This window comes from Pocillopora verrucosa, chromosome 11, assembly GCF_036669915.1.
Source record: "Pocillopora verrucosa isolate sample1 chromosome 11, ASM3666991v2, whole genome shotgun sequence".
In the NCBI taxonomy this organism is placed as follows: Eukaryota; Metazoa; Cnidaria; class Anthozoa; order Scleractinia; family Pocilloporidae; genus Pocillopora; species Pocillopora verrucosa.
The window spans coordinates 9,006,701-9,029,823 of record NC_089322.1 but is presented as its reverse complement, the minus strand read 5'-3'; the positions used below and the strand labels follow the sequence as shown (position 1 = coordinate 9,029,823).

Sequence of the window (23,123 nt, the reverse complement as noted above, 5' to 3'; positions counted from 1 at the left end):
TTTGCTTTGGCATTTTCCCTAAAAAAAAAAAAAAAAAAATTCACAACGTTCATTAAAAAATCAAATCAAATGAAATAAATAAAAAATGAAAGTCCTCTAAAGAACACAGTAGTGCTATACTGTTTGATGCGCTGGCACCTTAATGGAAAGGAAAGTTTCCACTGGATCTCTGCCCATAACCTTCCCCACCTCTTTTAAAGCCTTTTTTCACGTTAAATGAACCTTATCACCGCATGTGCATAGAAAAGCTGTAACAACGAGTATCGAGCTCTTTTGGTCCGCACACCTCCCTTCCCTTCCCCCTTCAATTAAAGATTTAAAATGCACATTCGTTAAACTTACGAGCAAAGAGCGGGATCTGATTTGTCCTTGGAAAATTTTTGGTGAAAGGATCGAAGGCAAGTGTCTGCATCACTGCTAAATGATGCTGAACAAATTGATCCGCCAGTTGGCGGCATGGTGGGAATTTCCATAGAACCATCCAGACACTGCTGTTTTTCCGTGAAGGCCATGTCAACGATACCTCTGACCTGACTTTCTTGCAGTGAATCTCCCATGCAGACCATCATCACGTCGACAACACAATTCTTCAGTTTGCTAAGCTCCGCACTGTAATACCAAGAAGATAAAAACTATTATGGTCAAACAGTCGAATCAAATTGCGATCTTTTGACGTATTTTATGTGGGGCAGTACACTGACCTTTATTAGAAAAAAAGAAAAGAAAAACAGCTGAAGATAAAAGAAAAACTAACAAAAGGCAATAACCAACTAAAAGAAATCAGGATGGGGAAGGAATGGGCAATTATAAACTACAGAAACGAATGCGACCTGGCTATGAAGTTTTGTGAATGATTATGAATGACAGCAGCAACAAATATGAGGAAAATGCTAATCGTTGCCCAACAGATTTGTAGCAAACAGTATTTAGCATACGTATGTCCTTAAGAACGTTCGCTCTTCAAATGTACTTACCCACAATTTGCCTTTGGGTCTTTTTGTAAAATTTTAATAAAAGCAGTGCTGCATTTACGAGCGCTGCAGTAGTACTCCATGAAAGTACAAGAGCCCACGTCAGGAAGGGCAGCATCGTTTCCAACGAGAAAAACTATATAAAAGCGAAAATAAAAATCAAATTAAAGTTATTTGATTGAATTCATCAATCTACTAAATAATATATATTATAATAATGTAATATATATAAATAATATATTCATCAATATATAATATTTATCAATCTCTAAATAATTTTTTTCGTGCGACCGCTCAAATATGCAAATTTTCACAGTGAATATTACCCGAGTTGTGTGATCTCATGTAACGAATGTATTAGACCTACGGTATTTCTGTGAACATAAGCCTTTGTTTCATCATCTAAACTTATTCCCCTGTCGTTATTGAAGCTAAAGGGAGTCGCGCGAAAAAAATTATTTCTCGAAAACTAAAATATATTTTTACAAAAAAAACTACACCACAATCATTAGAACATATTGGGTTACAAAATACAAAAGTAGGAGGGGAAACAAATTTGCCGCTGTTTGTTTGATTCAAGCTGACATTAGCTCTTAATTCGCTCCAATGCGACTCGGCTCATAATCTAGCCAGCTTGTAGTTTTCATGTGCCCTAATAAGACAGCTGCGTTGCAGACTAAACATAATCTGACAAGCGTTCTCATGTATATGTAATTCTATCTCGTATGAATTCTGATCGTTTCCTGTGTGGATCAAGTCTTCATAGATCACGCGAAATTTTGGGATTTTGTTGTTTTGGTATGAGTTGTGCTGTTTCGAAGTAAGCACTGCATACACGATGATCTTTGTTGAACAAAAATTCCTCCTTCACTTGAAATAATATGAAGCCACAACTTTCGTAGAATCGTATTTCCTGGGAAGCTATTGAAGGGAAACAGGTCTTTATGTTTCTTTGAATTGTTTTTTGCCTTCATCAAGCAAATAGCTATCGCTGTATAAAGAAGATACTTTATGCTTTCCGGAGGTACCTTTACTTCAGTTAATTTTACCAACAGTTCATAGATCCAAGACAGTGCCATTAAAACACTGTTTTTGAAGCTAATTAATTGCATGCTGGATTAAATAAAGGTGAATGAGGTAAAACGTGAGAAATGATTGTCCAGACATGCGACTTTAAGACTCGTTTCTTAGAAATCACCAAACGAAAAGAAAGGGAAAATCATGTATTATTCTGATTTGCGATCCCTCGAGTGCTTTAAGAAAGGTCTGAAGAAATAAGTTAACAAGAAAGTGAAATCTCGAATTAGCGGTGGATCAACGAAAGTAACTTGCCAACAAAGTGAAATTTCGAAATACACAACTGAGCGACTCAGAGTTAAGTAGACATGCAATCTTGACGCTCAAGGATGACACATACACATTCTGCCTATTTTAAGGGAAGTTATCAAAGGAAAACCGCTTTATATTTTCTTAGAACTGTTTTTGCAGTCATCAAACAAAGAGCTATGGCGTACTTCGCGGAAAGACATGACGGAGAAGAATGATTCCGATTTTCAAAATCTCGAAGGGTCTGGGAAAGTTTATCAACAACAAAGAAAAATGTTGAAATTCTGGTGGATCGACAACAGCAACTTTGCCAATATTGTGAGTGAAATAGGCAACGAGCGAGTCAGGTAAATATACAACCTTCACGCTTCAGGGCGATGGACATTAAACATAATGTGCTCAAGAATACTAAAAACTCGAAAGAAAAACTAGAAACGAAGCCATCCAAACTAATGAAATCATCGGAAAGACTGTATAGAAGTCAACATCATTACTAAAACGGATGAAACAAACATCACAATGAAAATTCGAATGCAAACTATGGGTCTTTGCGCAGTGATAGCCTCGCAGTGTTTGAATTATATGCTAGACCTGCGAAGGCTTTGCAGCTAAAAACGCAACATGACAATGATGCTTTTGAAAGTTGTTTCGAAAGGTATTTTAACTTACCAAAGACAAATAAAATGTTGAAGACCATCTTAATCCTGTTTCTTGAAGAATTGATCTGCGCTCAGACTTCTGTCTATTATCAGTCCCACCCTGTTTACGCGTCGGGTTGAGTCAAATGTTTGAGTTGCTAATAAACGGATCCTTGTGTTGTGCGCAAAGGTTTCTGGGATCGCGGGGTTGCAAACACTGCTAGTTGCAGGTAGGAAATATATGGTGAAGGGTTGTTTTGATGTCCGACGAAACGATTTTGTCGAGAGGTTGATAACTTTTCGCCGCAGTTTTATCAGAGATAATTTTTGGCGATGATGAAACGAGTGAAGAGTAAGGTTTTGTCTGATTAACGGTGGAATATATTACAAAATATGCCGACTAACTTCTTTCCTTGTGTGAGGTTTATTGTGAGATCGTCATTGCATTTAGACCTCAAATATAAATTATCTAATATAGATATGTATATATATATATATATATATATATATATATATATATATGTTTGCATGCGTGAACCACATCAGAATAACTGATGATTTATTCCTTGAAAAACGAAAGAAAACAGCAACACAAAGTAATCGAAAACAATTGACTGTATCACGCCTTTGACAAATGTCAATGCCGTTTTAAACTTTCTAGGTCTAGAAACCCTTCGGTAAATCAAACCAAACAAGGTGATTAGGCCTTCTAAATTAAAAACAACAACAACAACAACGACAAAAACAAAAGGAGAAGCGAACATCAGCAACAGCGGTACGCCGAGCTTAATTCCAGCGGCTGCGCTATAATACTTGAGTCCATCGACGCTCTTATGACCAACATGACTTTGATCTTTTCTTTTTTGGAAACTAACCATGAAATCGGCTATAAAATATACCCATAAACTTCTCTCCTTGCGTAAGCTAATTTTTTATTGTGAAATCGTTATCAATTAATGGTCTCGAAATATTACGAGAAAATATTACAAAATATTCACGAAGAATTTCAATAGGCCTCAAATAAGCTGACTACAACCGCAGTAAACCTTAAAAATAAGTTTCCCTCTCGCATTTAGAAGGATCCGTAATCGCGCAGAAAAAAATGAGGAAAAAATATAAAAATATTAGAGGAGAAGCGGTGCAACAGAGGGCATACTTGTTTCTCGGAAAACTCATTTCAAGAGAGCTAGCTGGAGAGGTGTTTTCAGGTTCAAAAAAAAAAACAAACAAACAAAAAAACCAAGTAAAGAGTCAAGTGATGTTTTTTTTTTTGGATCAATAAGTCAGAATCATCACATTACTAATTACAAATATAAATAATATACTTATCTGCAACGGTTTTTGCTTGGTAGCCAGGAAATCGCTTTCCACTATATTAGACGTTAAATAAGTTGTTTAAGATTAGCAAATTGTAACACATAAATTCAGTCGTGACATAAATCAACGGATTAAAGATCAAGACATTAAATTACTAAGGTTTGGCAAACGGAAAAAAAGACGTCTTTGATTGGCTTTGGCGAAGGAAATTAGACATACATTGAATGCATGAGGCACTTTAGTATCATTTGATAGCAAGAGGAACAACTAAGGTGGAAGTCCCACTGAATAAGTCCAGTTCTCCCTTGAATCTGTTCCCTTGGAGGCCATACAAACTGTTCGCCATGTGAAAATACTCTAAACAGTACTATTTTTGACAGTTTAAGTTTTTCATATGCAGATCTGAAGGGAAGGAAGGAATCCCAATTTTAGTGGAGTACAAAGCTACCTAAAGTTTCACCATGATATTATAAAATTGGCATGTGATTTTTCCTATCAGGCAGATAACACAGACCTCGGCATCAATAATTAATGGATATCATACTCAAACCTGTCCAATATTAGCTTTAACATAACTGTATTTTGTATAAGTGTTCATTGTACTTTTTCACATCTTCGGCCTTGGTATGAGGAAAAATTTGTCTTAAAATATTGAAAATATTCTATTTTTGCATCACCCTGTCTACATAGATGAGCTGTAGAGCATATTACCTGGTTCCATCTTCTCTGTCTGGATCCAATTGCATCCAACTGATCCTTAAGATTATATCTCACGAATGGGGAATATTTAAGAACCTTTCTTTGACACCAGGAAATCTTGAAACTCAGACGGCTTTCTCAGAAATAACTGAGTTCCCTGGCTCAACTAAATCTTAACTCTCAGATGACTCAACAACATGAGTGTCACTAGCATAGCCTCAAGTGTAAATCAAGCACAAAAGTCTTTGCGCCTTGTGGAGAAATCCTTTAAGCTCTTTAGTGTTATTGTGAGATTCATAGGACAAAGAATGATTTAAAAACTGCAGTTCAGTTTAATATCAATGTGGTAAAAAGTTATTCAGTCTGGCCCTGTTTCTGTGCACTTTTTCTTTGATACCCAAATTGATAGCAGTGTAAATTAAGCGTATATGAAATTGATTCAAGAGAAAAATATCGTGATACACTGATTTTACACCAGTTACTGAGCTAGACCGCTTGAAATAGATTCATCAATCGGGAAAAGTCAGAGGACAAAAGTTCGCTATATCTCTCGTTTCGGAAAGTTCTCTCATGAAAGGTTGGAGTTTTCTTCAACCCAGTAATTCAGCGTCGAACAAATGCTAACATACCTATTAAGAGCGGAGAACTGTGCTTTACTTCGCTCCAAGTAAATATAACTCTGAATGTTGTGATCTGAAGGCTTTAATTTATCAAATCCAAATCTCAATCCGCATTGTTGCTACTAGAATATGCATTTCTATTTATTGTCAAATAACTGCGAAACGATTTTGTATTGTTTTTCTTTCTATTCAACTACTATTGTGATGTTCTGTTTCAACCATTCCATTTAGTTCGCGTTTCTGCGTGAGGATATGTAAGAATTAAGTGACTCTGGTAGTGATTTATTTCTCGCCAGTATGCTTGTTATTTTATTTAGATAATTCTCATTGCTAATTGATTTCAACTAAGTAAGTCGTTCCGTTAATTGTTGCTAGCGTCGTTTTGCTTTTGAGTTTTACTGCTGGACCTTGTTATGCCACAAGTTCGTTTCTATTTCATGAACTGCTTTGTCGTTATTCTTATTTTTGTTATATTTGAACTTTGATACTTAACTTTCAAATTACCTTTTTTCAGTCTAATCACATCTACACATCTTTACATCTAAATATTCGTCTATGTGGCAAATAGATCAAATGTGCAATCATTTGTGGCATTAAACGTGTAGTATTTATCTACACGCAACAACATATGATCACGCTTTAGGATTCTCAGAAAATACTCTATGCTTTCCAGAGGTACCTTTACTTTAGTTAATTTTACCAACAGTTCTTAGATCCAAGACAGTGACATTAAAACACTCTTCTTCGAAGCTAATAAATTGCATGCTGGATTAAATAAGGACCCAAGACCGTGCCATCACGCTTAAATATCACGCTTCAAGATTCTCAGAAAAAATACACTATGCTTTCCAGAGGTACCTTTAGTTCAGTTAATTTTACTAACAGTTCTTAGATCTAAGACAGTGACATTAAAACACTCTTCTTCGAAGCTAATAAATTGTAAGCTGGATTAAATAAAAGTGAGTGAGGTAAAACATGAGAAATGGTTTTCCAGACATGCGATTGTGTTCACTCGTTTCTTAGAAATCACTTACCGAAAAGAAGGGGATAAATGTTATTCTAATTCGCGGTCTCTTGAGTGTTTTGAGAAAAATCTGATGACATATGCTACCAAGAAAGTGAAATTTTAAAATGCCGGTGGATCAACAAATGCGACTCAGCGAACTTTATGGTCGAAATACGCAACTGAACGACTGAGTTAAGTAAACTTGCAACCTCGACGCTCAAGGATGACGAACATTATACACATTCTGCTTATTTACAGGGAGGCTATCAAAAAAAACTGTTTATATCTTTCTTAGAATTGTTTTTGCAGTCATCAAGTAAAGAGCTACGCGAACTTCGCGGAAAGACATGACGCTTCAGGGATTCGTGGAAAAAAATACTCCATGCCTTTAAAAGTTACCTTTACTTCGGTTAATTTCACCTACAACGGTAAATCTAAGACAATGGTATCAAAACACTCTTTGTGAAGATAATAAGCTGCATGCTGAATTAAAATAATCGGCTGAATTAAAGTAAAAACGTCAAACGCGAGTGTCCAGACATGCGACTTTATGACTCGTTTCCTAGAAATCACTCAACGAAAAGGGGAAATTATTACTCCGATTTGCGATCTCTCGAGCGCTTTAGGAAAGTTCTGAGGAAATATGTTAATCTGAAAAATAGTTTGTGAACGAAATACGCAACTGAGCGAGTTTGGTAAACATGCAACCTTGATGCACCGTGGTGACGAATATTGTACATAATCTGCTAAAGAAAACTAGACACTCGATGGAAAAACTAGAAGCAAAGACATGGAAAACATCGAAATCATCGTAAAGACTAGAGAGAGGTCGTTTCGTTAGTTTTTGGTAGCGCCGTGTTGCTTTTTAGTTTTACTGCAGGACCTTGGTACGCTACAAGTTCGTTTCTATTTCATTTAGCGTTGTCGTTACTCTTGTTGTTGTTATATATGAACTTAGATATTTATTTTTCAAATTACCTACTTTCAGTCGAATCACATCTACAAATCTATACATCTAAATATTCGTCTATCTGGCAAATAGATGATGTGTATTCATCTTGTGGCGTTAAACGTGTATATTTATCTAAATGCAACATCATTAGATCACGAAATTCAAGTTTTGCAAGTTATTTTCTGAGTGTGATTATTTGGTCTGCGTGACAGGGTTCATTGACGATACCGTCTCGATTTTCCTCCGCACGCATTGGCTCGGTTTTCCTTAATCTCTTCGACGCGTAAAAGGGACGCAGTCTGGCCGGATTCCGGCTCTTTTAGGCTCCAGATAAAGAGTTAAATTTCCCACCGCCACTTTTCGGTCTATCGACAGAAATTAAAGAGGTTTGGTTTCTGTTTCGTATGTACTAAATAATTATTTACCTCAGTGTTGGTGAAAGTAGTGGATATTTACCTTCACTAAGGCGAAAAATTGTTAAACACTCACCTGTCTGTGCAGAGCAAGTAGTTCATTGACCATACTGTCTTGATTTTCCTCCACGTATATTGGCTCGGTTTTTTTCAATCTCTTGGACGCGAAAAAGGGATCCTCTAAGTGTTATTGCCACCTTAGAGTAAGGTTTTTATAGAGAAGCCTCAGTTGGTTCGTTGTTTAGTGTGATTTAATCCCTTTCGAAGTGAGCACTGAATACACGATGATCTTTTGTTGAACGAAAATTCCTCCCTCACTTGAAATAATATCAAGCCACAACTTTCGTAGAATCGTATTTCCTGGGAAGCTATTGTAAGGAAACTGCTCTTTATGTTTCTTTTAATTGTTTTTCAAGTCATCATGCAAAGTTCTATTGCGCACTTCGCGGAAAGAGATGACACTTTATAATTCTTAGAAAAAAATACTCTACGCTTTCCAGAGGTACCTTTATTTCATGTAATTTTACCACCAGTTCATAGATCCAAGAGAGTGCCATTAAAACACTATTTTTCGTAGGTAATAAATTGCATGCTGGATTAAATAAAGATGAGTGAGGTAAAACTAAGTCTGTCAAGTTAAGGCCATTTAAGTTTGTCCCAAACCTGCACCCAAGCCTTCGCGATGATCAGCAACACAAGCTGAGAGAAGCATTCGTTTCATATACTTTGATTATTGCAAGAATTAATGTTAACGCATGAAGCACATTCCAGCATTGCTTTAATTGCACTAAATCCATCTAGTCTAGCAAGTGTATTCTCTTATCGATGACGCGTGAGCTTGAAGAAAGGGATGCAGTGATATTTAGCTCTCGAGAATGAAAACTGTGAAAACTCAGAAACGCCTGAAACATTGAGAACCATTTATTTATATTTGAGACCTGATTCTTTTTTCAACCATCTAAAATATTTTTTCAATTATATAATAAATCCCTGTATTATTTCAAATAAAATACAAATAATTTATTAGGTATTTTCTTTGAAAAGAAGTTTGTCGGAATCGATAGTAATTTAAGAGACTTGACATGATAAACACGACAAGTGTGTGTATCGGTATTTCAACACGCTATTTTCGCACGCGGAGACACTTTCTAACCCCAAACCTTAAAATCTCATTGTTAATCTAATTAACATTGTGGAAAAGACTGTAAATAGAACTTACGTAATAATCAGTCAGAGAACGGATCGAAAACGGAGGACGGAGGACGGAGGGCGGAGAGCGGAGAGCGGAGAACGAAGAACGGAGAATGAAGAACGGAGAACGGAGAACGGAGAACGGGAAAGGGAGAAAGGAAAGCGGAGAGCGGAGAGCGGAGAGAGCAGAACAGAAAATAAAGAATGGAGAACAGGAAACGGGAATCGCAAGCGAGAAAAGGAGAAAGAGAAATGGGACACGGGAAACAGGAAACGGAGAGAAAATAACCGGAGTCTGAGACGGAAAGTCCATCGTTAATCTGCCTAACAATTCAAAATGGAGGATGACATCACGGAAAGAGGGCATGAACTCTAGATCCGAGCAAGCGCTCTCTACGAACTCGGTCGTGGCATGGACCCCTTCCCTTCATCACGTTGAGTGTTTCAGTTTGCTTTTATAACTCACACTGTGAGTCCTTAGTTGGATAACTCAAAACAAACGATTCAATAATTAACAGTATGCATTCAGCAATTATTTCAAAAAAGCGTTTTACCGCTTAACTCGCTCTGCCGTCCGTCTCCGGACAACAGTTGTATTACTTTTAAGTCGAATCATTGTTGGGTTGTGATGCTCTAAATTTCAACTTTCCCATTCAGTTGGAATAGCTTTCACGTTTGACGGTTAAATATAAGGCCTTACTGTGGGTGTCAGTTGTTGGATTTGTCCAAAGAGAAGAGAAGGTAGAACAGCCATAGTCACAGGTCAGTAGATGAAGGAAAGAAAAGCAAAATGAAAAAAATTGAGATCGGATCTGTCCTCTGTCGCAGAAAACACGAAACAGTTGTACGAAAGAAGTTTACTCGTACACAGAAATATAATCCTCTCTGAAGAGATCTTTAATCAAATTGAACAAGCCTTTAACAAAAGTTTCCAAATTTAACTCTAGTTATCCCAAAACACACTCTTTGATACTTGTTTCGCAAGAAGCCCTTCGATAAATGATGATTTATTCTTTGAAAAAAATGAAAGATAGTAAAACATGAAAGCAAATATTTTACTGAAACCAGGAGCCCATTACTTCTGAAAGTTTACTTTTACAACTGTTGCTAATTCAGATTTTAAAGTGAACTGCACTACTGTGATCATGTTAAAAATGCTACTTCATTGTTGTCGTTTTTTTTTGTTTTTTTGTTTTTGTGTTTTCGCATTTTGTTCAAGCTAAACCCAGAAGACTAGAAACTCTTCTGTAGATCAAGATGAACAAGATACTTAGGCCTTTTAAGCTTTAAAGAGGAACAAAAACAGAAAGATAGCAACTATCAGTGTCTGGAATACGTTGGGCTTGGTTCCAGCGGCTGCATTATCATCATCCAGCACGCCATAGCACTGATCATTTTTGGTCGCCCCAGGGTCCCGATTGTCCGCGCAGAAAGGATTGTAGACACCATAAGACGTGAAGTCCAACATTTTTTTGGTTTCGGCTGGGTAGTTGCAGTCAGAATCGATCAGGTCCCTTAAACACTTCTTTGATTCAGCATATCCTCTGATAAATAAATTATTGACAAAGCTAAGATTACTTAAAAAAGTAAACGCCCTCTCAATAGTAAAGTGGTGGCACACTGTTAAGCGCGCTGGCTTCTTTAAAGAGAAGAAAGTGTTCAGCCCTCGGTTGGCCATTGTGAGTTGTGATTGAGGAATATACTGAATTCTCACCCTTATCCCACCCACTCAGGAATACGAAAGAATACAGCTGCAGGTGAATTATCAGAGAATTCGAACGAAATTCGACGGGAGAGGGGAGGAAGGAAATAAGTGTTTACCACGACGGACTCGAATCTTAGCTGGATGAGAAGCAATACAATCCAGTGATAACAATCAAGGGATTGGAAGAGAGGAAGAACGCGAATATATTGAAGATAACGTTGTGATGCGACATTTAACTTGTGTAAAAAAGCTGTGTATTTACCCAATTTGAAAGGTATTCTGTTTTCTTCCTGGTTGGTGTGAAGTTGGGTTCAATATTAATCGCACATGTTTCAAGCAAGGATAGCAAACAAAAACTAGCCCTGGGTTACATTAATCCCATCCCCCCTCACTCACCCCCCCCCCTCCCTCCCAATCAGAGACATAAAGGCATATTCATTCAACTTACGAGCAAAGAGCGGGATCTGATTTGTCCTTGATATATTTTTGTCGAAAGGATCGAATGCAATTTTGTACACCATTGTCATATGATGCAGAACAAATGCTACTGCCTGGTGACGTAGTGGGGAATTCCAAATAATAACCTCCGTTACAAAGTTCATCTTTCTCCACTCTGGCGTCAGCGATCCCTTTGATTTGGCTTTCGGTCAAATGGTCTTTCATACAAAACTTCATCACGTCAACCATACAATTTTTCATTTTGCTGACCTCAGCGCTGTAGGGACAAGAAAAAAACTATCATGGTCAAGAGTCGAGCCGCGATGTTATGATGTATTTTTTTCCGGCGAGGAAGAAGAGAAATACAGAAAATAAAGAAAGAGAGAAATACAAATAGGTAAAAAAAGAAAAAGGAGAACTTAAAAGAGACAAAATCTAACAAAAAGAAATCAGGATGGCTGAGGATAGAGAAGAGTAAGGCGAACGGAAATAATAAGCTACAGAAATGAATCAGACCTGGAAAAAATGCTATTCCTAGCTCCACAGATTTGTTGCAAAAGCTGTTTGGTATTCGGCATGCTAACATCTTTAGGAAACGCCGCTCTTTAGACCCACTTACCTACAATCTGCGTTTGGGTCTTTCTGATATGCTTTAAAAAAAGAAGTCTGGCATTTACGACCTCTGCAGAAGTACTCCTTGAAAGTACAGGAGCCCATGTTCACGTCAGTAAAGGTGGAAATGCTTTCGACGAGAAAAACTGTATTAAATCAAATTCAAAACAAACAAATAAGAGAATAAAACTAGAAAGACATAAACAGTTAACTTCTTATTAACCATAATGATGTTAATCAGTAAGCAGCGAAGGCGAAACAGCTATGCCAGTTGAGATTTTCCCATAACAGCCGATCGGGCGAGTCCTTAAATATATTGTTTATGGAAATATATTTTTTATTATAATAATGTTCGGATATAACGCGCGGTGTCGTTGGTTGAAAGAGCGTGCTCTATGAAAGTTTAGAGCATAGAGCTGAGCTAAAGCTGTCACGCCATCTGCCAAATTGTACTGTTCGACCTTTTCCGGGACTTCTCTCTAGCTTTTTTTCGATAATTGAAAGTGAAATTTCGGAACAAGCGAGTCGGCACGTAGCAACTGAAGAATCAAGCAAAGGTTTGTAAACATACCAGGCACCGTAATTTACGTTATTAAAACGTGAAAAATCCTCCAAGGGAAAACAGAATAGACAGTCCCGGTTTAAAAGGTTTTCACGCTCAGTTAGATTGCAAGCTTACGTACGGTAATAAAAATCAAACACAGCTAACACTCTCACAGTCTATAAAGTTTTGTGTTCAAAAACAAAACAGAACAAAACAGGAACGATGACAAATATAACCAAACTGGCACAACTGTCAAAATTCGAACTAATCATTACGGTGTCAGAGCGAATATGATCATGCTGAGGTCCATCGCGGCTCGCTCATCATGGCGATCTCAGGTCATCGCAGTGAAGCAAGCCTCAGAAACTCTATCATGTTCCGGTGAAATCGGCTGTCGCTTGATCATAAAACACTCGCCTTGAAAAGTTTGTTTTCTACCTTGTCATGTGAAAAAATTCGCGTATTTTTATGAGCCATAATTCGGCTGAAGTTTACTGAACATTTCACTTTAAGATTCTGTATTAGAGACTCAAAAACCTTCGGGCAAAAGTGTTTAATTCCACCTGCCGAACTATTAAGTTTGCAAGCTATTGCAGAATGTGAACGTTGGTGATTTTTGAACTTTGATGGTTTGACATTTTGACAGCTTTAGTCTTGCACACCCAATGAGATTATTTGTACCATTCTAACAGGGATTCTGATTGGCTTATTGCATGCTGACGACGCTGTTGTTCGCTTTGGAAACAAAGTTTGTTTTGAAAGTTGAAAGTAATGCGTGGGAAATTTAACGGATTCTTTACTATAGAATAAATAGAGAAGCCTTGACTGTGCTCTATTCTGTTTTATAATTAAGTTCAGATATAACGTGTGTTGTCATTTGTCGAAAGGGCGTGCTCTAGGAGAGTTTATTATATACTCAACAAAATATCGCGTTTCTGATTGGTCAATGATGAATGCATAAATAGGTTATAGAGTGCAATAGAGGTTATAGAGTGCAATACGGAGAAGTTGCCATGGAAACACCGGGGAAGCGCCAAATTTGAACACCAAATTATAAAAAAATCGAGAATATAATAAATAAAAAATCGTATGAACCTGCTCGTGCATTTCGTGATTTATGGTCACTCGTGATGTTTTGAAAGTTCTCAAATTGCACTCGCCTACGGCTCGTGCAATTTTGAGAACTTTCAAAACATCACTCGTGCCCATAAATCACGAAATGCACGAGCAGGTTCATACGATTTCCTATACATAGAGCATAGACCTGAGCTATAGCTGTCACGCCATCTTCCAAACTGGACTATGGCTGATCTCTTCCTGGACTTTTCTCTAGCTTTTTTTCGTTAATTGAAAGTGAAATTTCGAAACAAGCGAGCCGGGAAGTAGCAACAGAACAACCAAACAAAGTTTTATAAACATGCCAGGCGCCGTAATTGACGTTATTATAACGTGAACAGAGACGAAAATCCTCAAAGAAAAAACGAAATGGACAGTCCTAGTTTTGAAGGTTTTAACGCTCAGTTTGATTGCAAGCTTACGAGGGGTCGCGAGACTGAAAAAAATTGCGGTGAAGTAGGTCTCTTGTATTCATGAGTTGTTTAATGCCTCTTGATACAAATGGACAAGGGCGATGGCGAATTCTGGTTGTTCTGACGGGAGTATGCAAGTCCAACGTGCTTCCAACAACATCTTTGAGAGTGTTAAGTTTGGTATCCACATTACCGCAGGTAAAGATGGACAAGAGCTGGTCTGATTGGTTAGCAAGATCAGCAGTAAATGCGCCCGGCTCATAGTTCTTATAACTACGTGCTGTTATATAGTGGGGCGAAGGCTTGGGTGCTTTCACCTTAAGCTCTACAAAAACTGGCAGGTGATCACTGATGGAGTAGTTGATCACGCCGCTACCACGTACCGACTAAGGGTGGAACACCAAAATAACATCGAGCAGGGACTTCGTTGTCGCTGTAATCCTTGTTGGATGCTTAATGGGTTGTTGAAGATTCATTTCAGACGACAAATTGTTTAACGCTCTGCTTTCCGCGCAGGCTTTCCTTAGATCACAGTTTAAAGCCCCAAGGATCGCCATGGGTTTGTTAAGCGTCAGTGCTTGCATGTAAGTAGGTTTCAGGGTATCCTCGAAAGCACTAAGGGGGCAGTCATCTGGTCGGTAGGTTGTACACACTACAATTGACTTTGTTTTCTTCCACTGAAGACTTATCCAGAGTTGGTGGAAATTTCTCTCGGAAATCGATGAAAGGTCTTTTACACCTTAGCTTTCAAATTATTGCGAGTATAGACACAAACGCCTCCCCCTCCCATGTGGAGCCGATCAAGTCTTGAGAGCTTGTATCCAGCCAGGACTCAGAGATGGTAATAACATCGAATGTACCTCTTTTATTCAGTTCTTTAAGTTGGATAAAGTGTTCAGAATTTCGGAGCGAACGATTATTTAGATGAAGAACTTGAAGTCTGTGAGAATCTTGAATTCGGTCTGAGTCGCCTAGGCGTGATTTTGAGCCATTTCGAAGTACGCACCGCGCACACGATGACCCTTTGTTGAACGAAAATTCCTCCTTAAAATATTATAAAGCCACTACTCTCGTATAATTTTATTTCCTGGGAAGCTATCAAAGGAAACTGCTCTTTATGTTCCTTCGAATTGTTTTTGCATTCATCATGCAACGAGCTATCGTGCACTTCACGGAAAGAGATGACACTTTAGGATACTTGGAAGTGCCTTCATTTCTGTCAATTTTTACCAATTTTAACAATTTATAGATTCAACACAATGCCATTTAAACACTCTATTTTGTGTATTATAAATTGCATACTGAATTAAATAAACGTGAGTGTAGTAGAAAGTGCGAAGTGATTTTCCAGACATGCCATTTTCTGACTCGTTACGTAGAAATCGCTGACCGACAAGAAGGGGATAAATATTATTCTAATTGGCGATCTCTAGAGTGTTTTAAAATTAAAAGATCTGAAGACATATGTTAGCAAGAAAGTGAAATGTTAAAATGCAGGTGGATCAAGGATAGTAACTCAGCCAATTTTGTGATCGAAATACGCAACTGAGCGCGCACATGCAACCGGGCGACGTTTTAGAACGAGAAACATGATTCAAACTCTGCTCATTTCTAGGGAAGCTATTAAAGGAAAACTGCTTTAAATGTTTCTTTGAATTGTTTTTGCAGTAATCATGCAAAGAGCTATCGCGTGCTTCGCGGAAAGACATGACAGATTTGGATTCTTGGAAAAAATACGCTTTGCCTTCCAAAGGAACCTTTACTTCAGTTAATTTTACCTACAGTTTATAGATCCAAGACAATGCCATAAAAACACTCTTTTTGTAGAAAATACATTGCAGACTGGATTAAAATATAGGGGAGTGAAGTAAAAACGTGTGAATGATTGTTCAGACATACGATTGAAAGGCTCGTCTCCTAGAAATCACTGATTGAAAAGAAGAGAGGCAATATTACTTTGACTAGCGATTCCTCGAGTGCTTAAAGCAAGGTTCAAAAAAACATGTCTATAATAAAGTGAAATTTGAAAATGACGGTGAATCAACAAAAGTAACTCAGAAAACATTTGTACATGGAACAAGCAAGTGAGCGAGGTAGGTAAACATGCAACTTCGACACTCAAGGATGACGCACATTTTACATATTTGCTTCAGAATTCTTGGAAAAAAGATACTCTACTCTTTCCAAAAGGTACCATTACTTCAGTTAATTTCACCTAAAATGTAAAGATCCAAGACGGTACCATTAAAACACTCCTTTTTAGATGATAAATTGCATGTTGAATTGAAATAAACACCTTAATCAAGTAAAAACGTGCGGAAGTTTGTGTCAAACATGCGATTTTGAGACTCGTTTCCCAGAAATAACTAATCGAGAATTACTCCAATACGCGATCTCGCGAGTGCTTTAACAAAAGTTCTGAAGAAATATTTTACCAAGAAAGTGAAATTTGTGATTTTGTTGTTTTGGTATGATTTGTGCTGTTTCGAAGTAAGCACTGCATGCACGATGATCTTTGTTGAACAAAAATTCCTACTTCACTTGAAATAATATGAAGCCACAACTTGCGTAGAATCGTATTTCCTGGGAAGCTATTAAAGAGAAACAGGTCTTTATGTTTCTTTGAATTGTTTTTTGCCTTCATCAAGTAAAGAGCTATCGTGCACTTCGCGGAAAGAGATGACGCTTAAGGATTCTTCGAAAAAAAAACTACTTTATGCTTTCCGGAGGTAGCTTTACTTCAGTTAATTTTACCAACAGTTCATAGATCCAAGACAGTGCCATTAAAACATTCTTTTTTGAAGCTAATTAATCGCATGCTGGATTAAATAAAGGTGAATGAGGTAGAACGTGAGAAATGATTGTCCAGACATGCTACTTTGAGACTCGTTTCTTAGAAATCACCAAACAAAAAGAAAGGGAAAATATATTATTCTGATTTGCGATCCCTTGAGTGCTTAAAGAAAGGCCTGAAGAAATAAGTTAACAAGAAAGTGAAATCTCGAATTAGCGGTGGATCAACGAAAGTAACTTGCCAACAAAGTGAAATTTCGAAATACACAACTGAGCGACTCGGAGTTAAGTAGACATGCAATCTTGACGCTCAAGGATGACGAACTTTATACACATTCTGCCTATTTTCAGGGAAGTTATCAAAGGAAAACCGCTTTATATTTTCTTAGAATTGTTTTTGCAGTCATCAAACAAAGAGCTATGGCGTACTTCGCGGAAAGACATGACGCTTTAGGATTCTTGGAAAAAATACTCTATGCCTTCAAAAGTTACCTTTGCTTTAGTTAATTTCACATAAAATGGTAAATTTTTTGTGAATATATGTGATATTTTTCAATCAGTACGTTTTTGTTCAAAGAACACTAGTTTGATGCAACCGCCGCCAAAATTTGGAAATTGCGAAAAATGTTCCCAATTGCTGACTCGCGAAAACAATGCTCTCTAGTGCGACTCAGCTCATAATCTAGCCTATAATGAACAACCATTCGCGAGCTTGTAGCGTTTATGCTCCCTAAAGAGACACCTGCATTGTGAAGAGCTATCATCAGTGCACTTCGCGGAAAGAAATGACGCTCGAGGATTCATGGAAAAAAAGAAGATACTCTACGCTTTCCAAAGTTACTAATACTTCAGTTTATTTCACCAACAATTTAAAGCTCCAAGATAGTGACATTCTTGAAATAAAATCGAGCAAAATGATTCTCCAAACATGCGATTTTAGAGATTCGTTCCTTCGACATCGCTTACCAAAGACAAAGGAGAAGAATTATTCCGATTTGCAAAATCTCGATTGCTCTAAGAAGGGTCTGGGAAAGTATATCAACAACAAAGAAAAATGTTGAAATTCTGGTGGATCGACAACAGGAACTTTGCCAATATTGTGAGTGAAATACGCAACGAGCGAGTTAGGTAAATATACAACCTTCACGCTTCAGGGCGATGAACATTAAATATAATCTGCTCAAGAATACTAAAAACTCGAAAGAAAAACTAGAAACGAAGCCATTCAAACTGATGAAATCATCGGAAAGGCTGTATAGAAGTCAACATCATTACTAAAACGGATGAAACAAATATCACAATGAAAATTCGAATGCAAACTATGGATCTTTGCGCAGTGATAGCCTCGCGGTGTTTGAATTATATGCTAGACCTGCGAATGCTTTGCAGCTAAAAACGCAACACGACAATGATGCTTTTGAAAGTTGTTTCGAAAGGTATTTTAACTTACCAAAGACAAATAAAATGTTGAAGACCATCTTAATCCTGTTTCTTGAAGAATTGATCTGCGCTCAGACTTCTGTCTATTATCAGTCCCACCCTGTTTACGCGTCGGGTTGAGTCAAATGTTTGAGTTGCTAATAATCGGATCCTTGTGTTGTGCGCAAAGGTTTCTGGGATCGCGGGGTTGCAAACACTGCTAGTTGCAGGTAGGAAATATATGGTGAAGGGTTGTTTTGAGGTCCGACGAAACAATTTTGTCGAGAGGTCGATAACTTTTCGCCGCAGTTTTATCAGAGATGACTTTTGACAATGATGAAACGAGTGAATAGTAAGATTCTGTCTGATTAACCGTGGAATATGTTACAAAATATACCGATAAACTTCTTTCCTTGTGTAAGATTTATTGTGAAATCGTCATTGCATTTAGACCTCAGATATAAATTATCAACTATATATATATATATATATATATATATATATATGTTTGCATGCGAGAACCCCATCAGTATAACTGATGATTTATTCCTTGAAAAACGAAAGAAAACGGCAACACAAAATAATCGAAAACTGACTGTATCACGCCTTTGACAAATGTCAATGCCATTTTAAAATTTCTAGGTCGAGAAACCCTTCTGTAAATCAAAGCAAACAAGGTGATCAGGCCTTCTAAATTAAAAACAACAACAACAACGACAACAACGAGAAAAACAAAAGAAGAAGCGAACATCAGCAACTGCGGTGCGCCGAGCTTAATTCTAGCGGCTGCGCTATAATATTTCAGTCCATCGACGCTCTTATGACCAACATGACTTTGAATGAAATAATTTTTTTTTCATTTTTTTCTTTTTTGGAACCAACCATGAAATCGGCTATAAAATATATCGATAAACTTGTCTCCTTGCGTAAGCTAAGTTTTATTGTGAAATCGTTATCAATTAGTGATCTCGAAATATTACGAGAAAATATTACAAAATATTCACGAAGAATTTCAATAGTCCTCAAATAAGCTGACTACAACCGTAATAAACCTGAAAAATAAGTTTCCCTCTCGTATTTAGAAGGATCCGCAATCGTGCAGAAAAAATGAGGAAAAAATGTGAAAATATTAGAGCATATTACCTGGTTCCATCTTCTCTGTCTGGATCCAATTGCATCCAACTGATCCTTAAGCTTGTTCCTTGTTTTTCTTTCTATTCAACTACTATTGTGATGCTCTGTTTCAACCATTCCATTCAGTTCGCGTTTCTGCGTGAGGATATGTAAAAATCAAGTTACTGTGGTAGTGATTTATTTCTCGCCAGTATGCTTGTTGTTTTATTTAGATAATTCTCATTGCTAATTTATTTCAACTAAGTAAGTCGTTTCGTTAATTGTTGCTTGCGTCGTTTTGCTTTTGAGTTTTACTGCTGGACCTTGTTATGCCACAAGTTTGTTCCTATTTCATGTACTGCTTTGTCGTTATTCTTGTTGTTGTTATATTTGCACTTAGATACTTAAATTTCAAATTACCGTTCTAAGTCTAGTCACATCTGCACATCTTTACATCTAAATATTCGTCTATCTGGCAAATAGATCAAATGTGCATTCATTTGTGGCATTAAACGTGTAGTATTTATCTACACACAACAACATAAGATCACGTTTTAGGATTCCCAGAAAAATACTCTAGGCTTTCCAGAGGTACCTTTGCTTCAGTTAATTTTACCAACAGCTCTTAGATCCAAGACAGTGACATTAAAACACTCTTCTTAGAAGCTAATAAATTGCATGCTTGATTAAATAAAGACCCAAGGCCGTCACGCTTCAAGATTCTCAGAAAAAAATACACTATGCTTTCCAGAGGTACCTTTACTTCAGTTAATTTTACCAACAGTTCTTAGATCCAAGACAGTGACATTAAAACACGCTTCTTCGAAGCTAATACATTGCATGCTGGATTAAATAAAGACCCAAGACAGTGCTATTACGCTTTAATATCACGCTTCAGGATTCTACCTTTACTTCAGTTAATTTTACCAACAGTTTCTTATATCCAAGACAATGCCATTAAAACACTCTTCTTCGAAGCTAATAAATTGTTAGCTGGATTAAATAAAAGTGAGTGAGGTAAAACGTGAGAAATGGTTTTCCAGACATTCACTCGTTTCTTAGAAATCACTGACCGAAAAGAAGGGGATAAATGTTACTCTAATTCGCGTCTCTTGAGTGTTTTGAGAAAGATCTGAATGACATATGCTACCAAGAAAGTGAAATTAAAATGCCGGTGGATCAACAAATGCGACTCAGCCAACTTTATGGTCGAAATACGCAACTGAACGACTGAGTTAGGTAAACATGCAACCTCGACGTTCAAGGAGGACGAACATTATTCACATTTTGCTTATTTACAGGGGGACTATCACCAAAAATTACTTTATATCTTTCTTAGAATTGTTTTTGCAGTCATCAAGAAAAGAGCTACGCGAACATCGCGGAAAGACATGACGCTTTTGGGATTCGTGGAAAAAATACTCTATGCCTTTAAAAGTTACCTTTACTTCGGTTAATTTAACCTATAATGGTAAATCTAAGACAGTGGTATCAAAAAAATATTTGTGAAGATAATAAATTGCGTGCTGAATTAAAATAAACGGCTAAATTAAATGAAAAACGTGCGACGCCATTGTCCAGACATGCGACTTCATGACCCGTTTCCTAGAAATCACTCACCAAAAAGAAAGGGGAAATTATTACTCCGATTTGCGATCTCTCGAGTGCTTTAGGAAAGGTCTGAGGAACTATGTTAATCTAAAAAATAATTTGTGAACGAAATACGCAACTGAGCGAGTTTGGTAAACATGCAACCTCGATGCACCGTGACGACAAACAATGTACATAATCTGCTAAAGAAAACTAGACACTCGATGGAAAAACTAGAAGCAAAGCCATGGAAAACATCGAAATCATCTTAAAGACTAGAGAGAAGTCGTTTCGTTAGTTTTTGGTAGCGCCGTGTTGCTTTTTAGTTTTACTGAAGGACCTTGGTACGTTACAAGTTCGTTTCTGTTTCATTTAGCTTTGTCGTTACCCTTGTTGTTGTTATAAATGAACTTAGATATTTATATTTCAAATTACCCACTTTCAGTTGAATCACATCTACACATCTTTACATCTAAATATTCGTCTATCTGGCAAATAGATGATGTGTATTCATCTTGTGGCGTTAAACGAGTATATTTATACAAATGCAACATCATTAGATCACGAAATTCAAGTGTTGCAAGTTATTTTCTAAGTGTGATTATTTGGTCTGCGTGACAGGGTTCATTGACGATACCGTCTCGATTTTCCTCCGCACACATTGGCTCGGTTTTTCTCAATCTCTTCGACGCGTAAAAGGGACGCAGTCTGGCCGGATTCCGGCTCTTTTAGGCTCCCGATAAAGAGTTAAATTTCCCACCGCCACTTTTCGGTCTATCGACAGAAATTAAAGAAGTTTGGTTTCTGTTTCGTATGTACTAAATAAATAATTTACCTCAGTGTTGGTGAAAGTAGTGGATATTTACCTCCACTAAGGCGAAAAATTGTTAAATACTCACCTGTCTGTGCAGAGCAAGTAGTTCATTGACCATACTGTCTCGATTTTCCTCCACGTATATTGGCTCGGTTTTTTTTTCAATCTCTTCGACGCGAAAAAGGGATCCTCTAAGTGTTATTGCCACCTTAGAGTAAGGTTTTTACAGAGAAGCCACAGTTGGTTCGTTGTTTAGTGTGATTTTAGCCCTTTCGAAGTGAGCACTGAATACACGATGATCTTTTGTTGAACGAAAATTCCTCCCTCACTTGAAATAATATCAAGCCACAACTTTCGTAGAATCGTATTTCCTGGGAAGCTATTGTAAGGAAACTGCTCTTTATGTTTCTTTTAATTGTTTTTCAAGTCATCATGCAAAGTTTTATTGCGCACTTCGCGGAAAGAGATGACACTTTATAATTCTTAGAAAAAAATACTCTACGCTTTCCACAGGTACCTTTATTTCATGTAATTTTACCAACAGTTCATAGATCCAAGAGAGTGCCATTAAAACACTCTTTTTCGTAGGTAATAAATTGCATGCTGGATTAAATAAAGATGAGTGAGGTAAAACGTGAGAAATGATGTCCCAGACAGAAATAGAATTTCAAGCCTTCATATGGTCTGATTTCCCCCTTTTAATATTTGCGTAGTCACCAAAGAATTCGTCGGTTTCTAATGTAAGCCAAAAACAATATGAGGCACATATGCGAAAATCAGTGTGTGTACACCCCCGAGAGTGGAAAATGTATCGAACAAGAACAGTTTTGGTCTCGGTCCGCGTTTTTGTCAACAAAATGAACACGTATCGGTTAAAAAGATGAAACATATGGACCACATGGAAAGCTGTCAACTCTTTCTCGAATATTGCGCGTCTTAAATGTTAAATAGTGACATATCGTTTACATCACATCTACATTTATTAAATTGGTAAATTCTCTACAGACATCACACCAACAACTCGCGTGCAAAGTGAGAAGACTATATGAAAGCTTTAAATTATGAACGATTGTAATTAAGAAACGGGCAAGGAATATCCACAACAGTGCAAATAATCGTGAAAGATGATCGTGGAAAAGCGATTGCGTGACGCTTGGTAGGTTGTAAGATGACATGTTATCACGTATCAGACGAAAAAACAGTATAAATTCTCAGTCTGCATTTTGTACCAAGTCTATCTTGGCCGCTCTTCCGTGTTGAAATGAACCCGCTACGGGTTAAGTTGCATTTTCGGCAGTTTGGAAACATGATTTGAGGTTATTATTTTTTATTAAACGATACAAACATTTTACTTCTTTCCACGTGAGTTTCTGAGTTTCATCGAAATTAATTTTGACTTTCACTGGGTGGGGAGGGGTAGCATACTAGACTAC

General features: G+C 37.3%; 2 protein-coding genes across 2 annotated transcripts in view; both read right to left on the bottom strand.

Moving 5' to 3' along the window:
- LOC131769241 (uncharacterized) overlaps nt 1-3,072 on the bottom strand; it is a 3,345-nt gene extending 273 nt beyond the window's left edge. The window contains exons 1-4 of the mRNA XM_066158508.1: nt 2,967-3,072; nt 975-1,107; nt 343-609; nt 1-18 (exon numbers count right to left, since the gene is read on the bottom strand). The exon at nt 1-18 is cut by the window's left edge and continues 273 nt beyond it. Coding sequence (XP_066014605.1) covers nt 1-18; nt 343-609; nt 975-1,107; nt 2,967-2,994 — 446 coding nt within the window. The 5' untranslated portion in view covers nt 2,995-3,072. The remainder of the gene's footprint in view (nt 19-342; nt 610-974; nt 1,108-2,966) is intronic.
- Nucleotides 3,073-10,091: 7,019 nt separating this feature from the next.
- LOC136277032 (uncharacterized) lies at nt 10,092-18,293 on the bottom strand. The gene is made up of 4 exons (XM_066158643.1): nt 18,205-18,293; nt 11,896-12,034; nt 11,287-11,553; nt 10,092-10,677 (listed from the first exon to the last, which is right to left on the bottom strand). The coding sequence occupies exons 1-4, from the start codon at nt 18,230-18,232 to the stop codon at nt 10,413-10,415; spliced, it is 699 nt and encodes a 232-aa protein (XP_066014740.1). The 5' UTR covers nt 18,233-18,293; the 3' UTR covers nt 10,092-10,412.
- Nucleotides 18,294-23,123: the final 4,830 nt, after the last annotated feature.

Coding starts and splice junctions, on each gene's coding strand:
- LOC136277032 (XM_066158643.1), bottom strand. CDS start 18,232: ATGGTCTTCAACATTTTATTTGTCTTTG. Junction 11,554..11,895: donor GACCCAAACGCAGATTGTAG/GTAAGTGGGTCT, acceptor TTGTCCCTACAG/CGCTGAGGTCAGCAAAATGA. Junction 10,678..11,286: donor TCAGATCCCGCTCTTTGCTC/GTAAGTTGAATG, acceptor TTTATTTATCAG/AGGATATGCTGAATCAAAGA.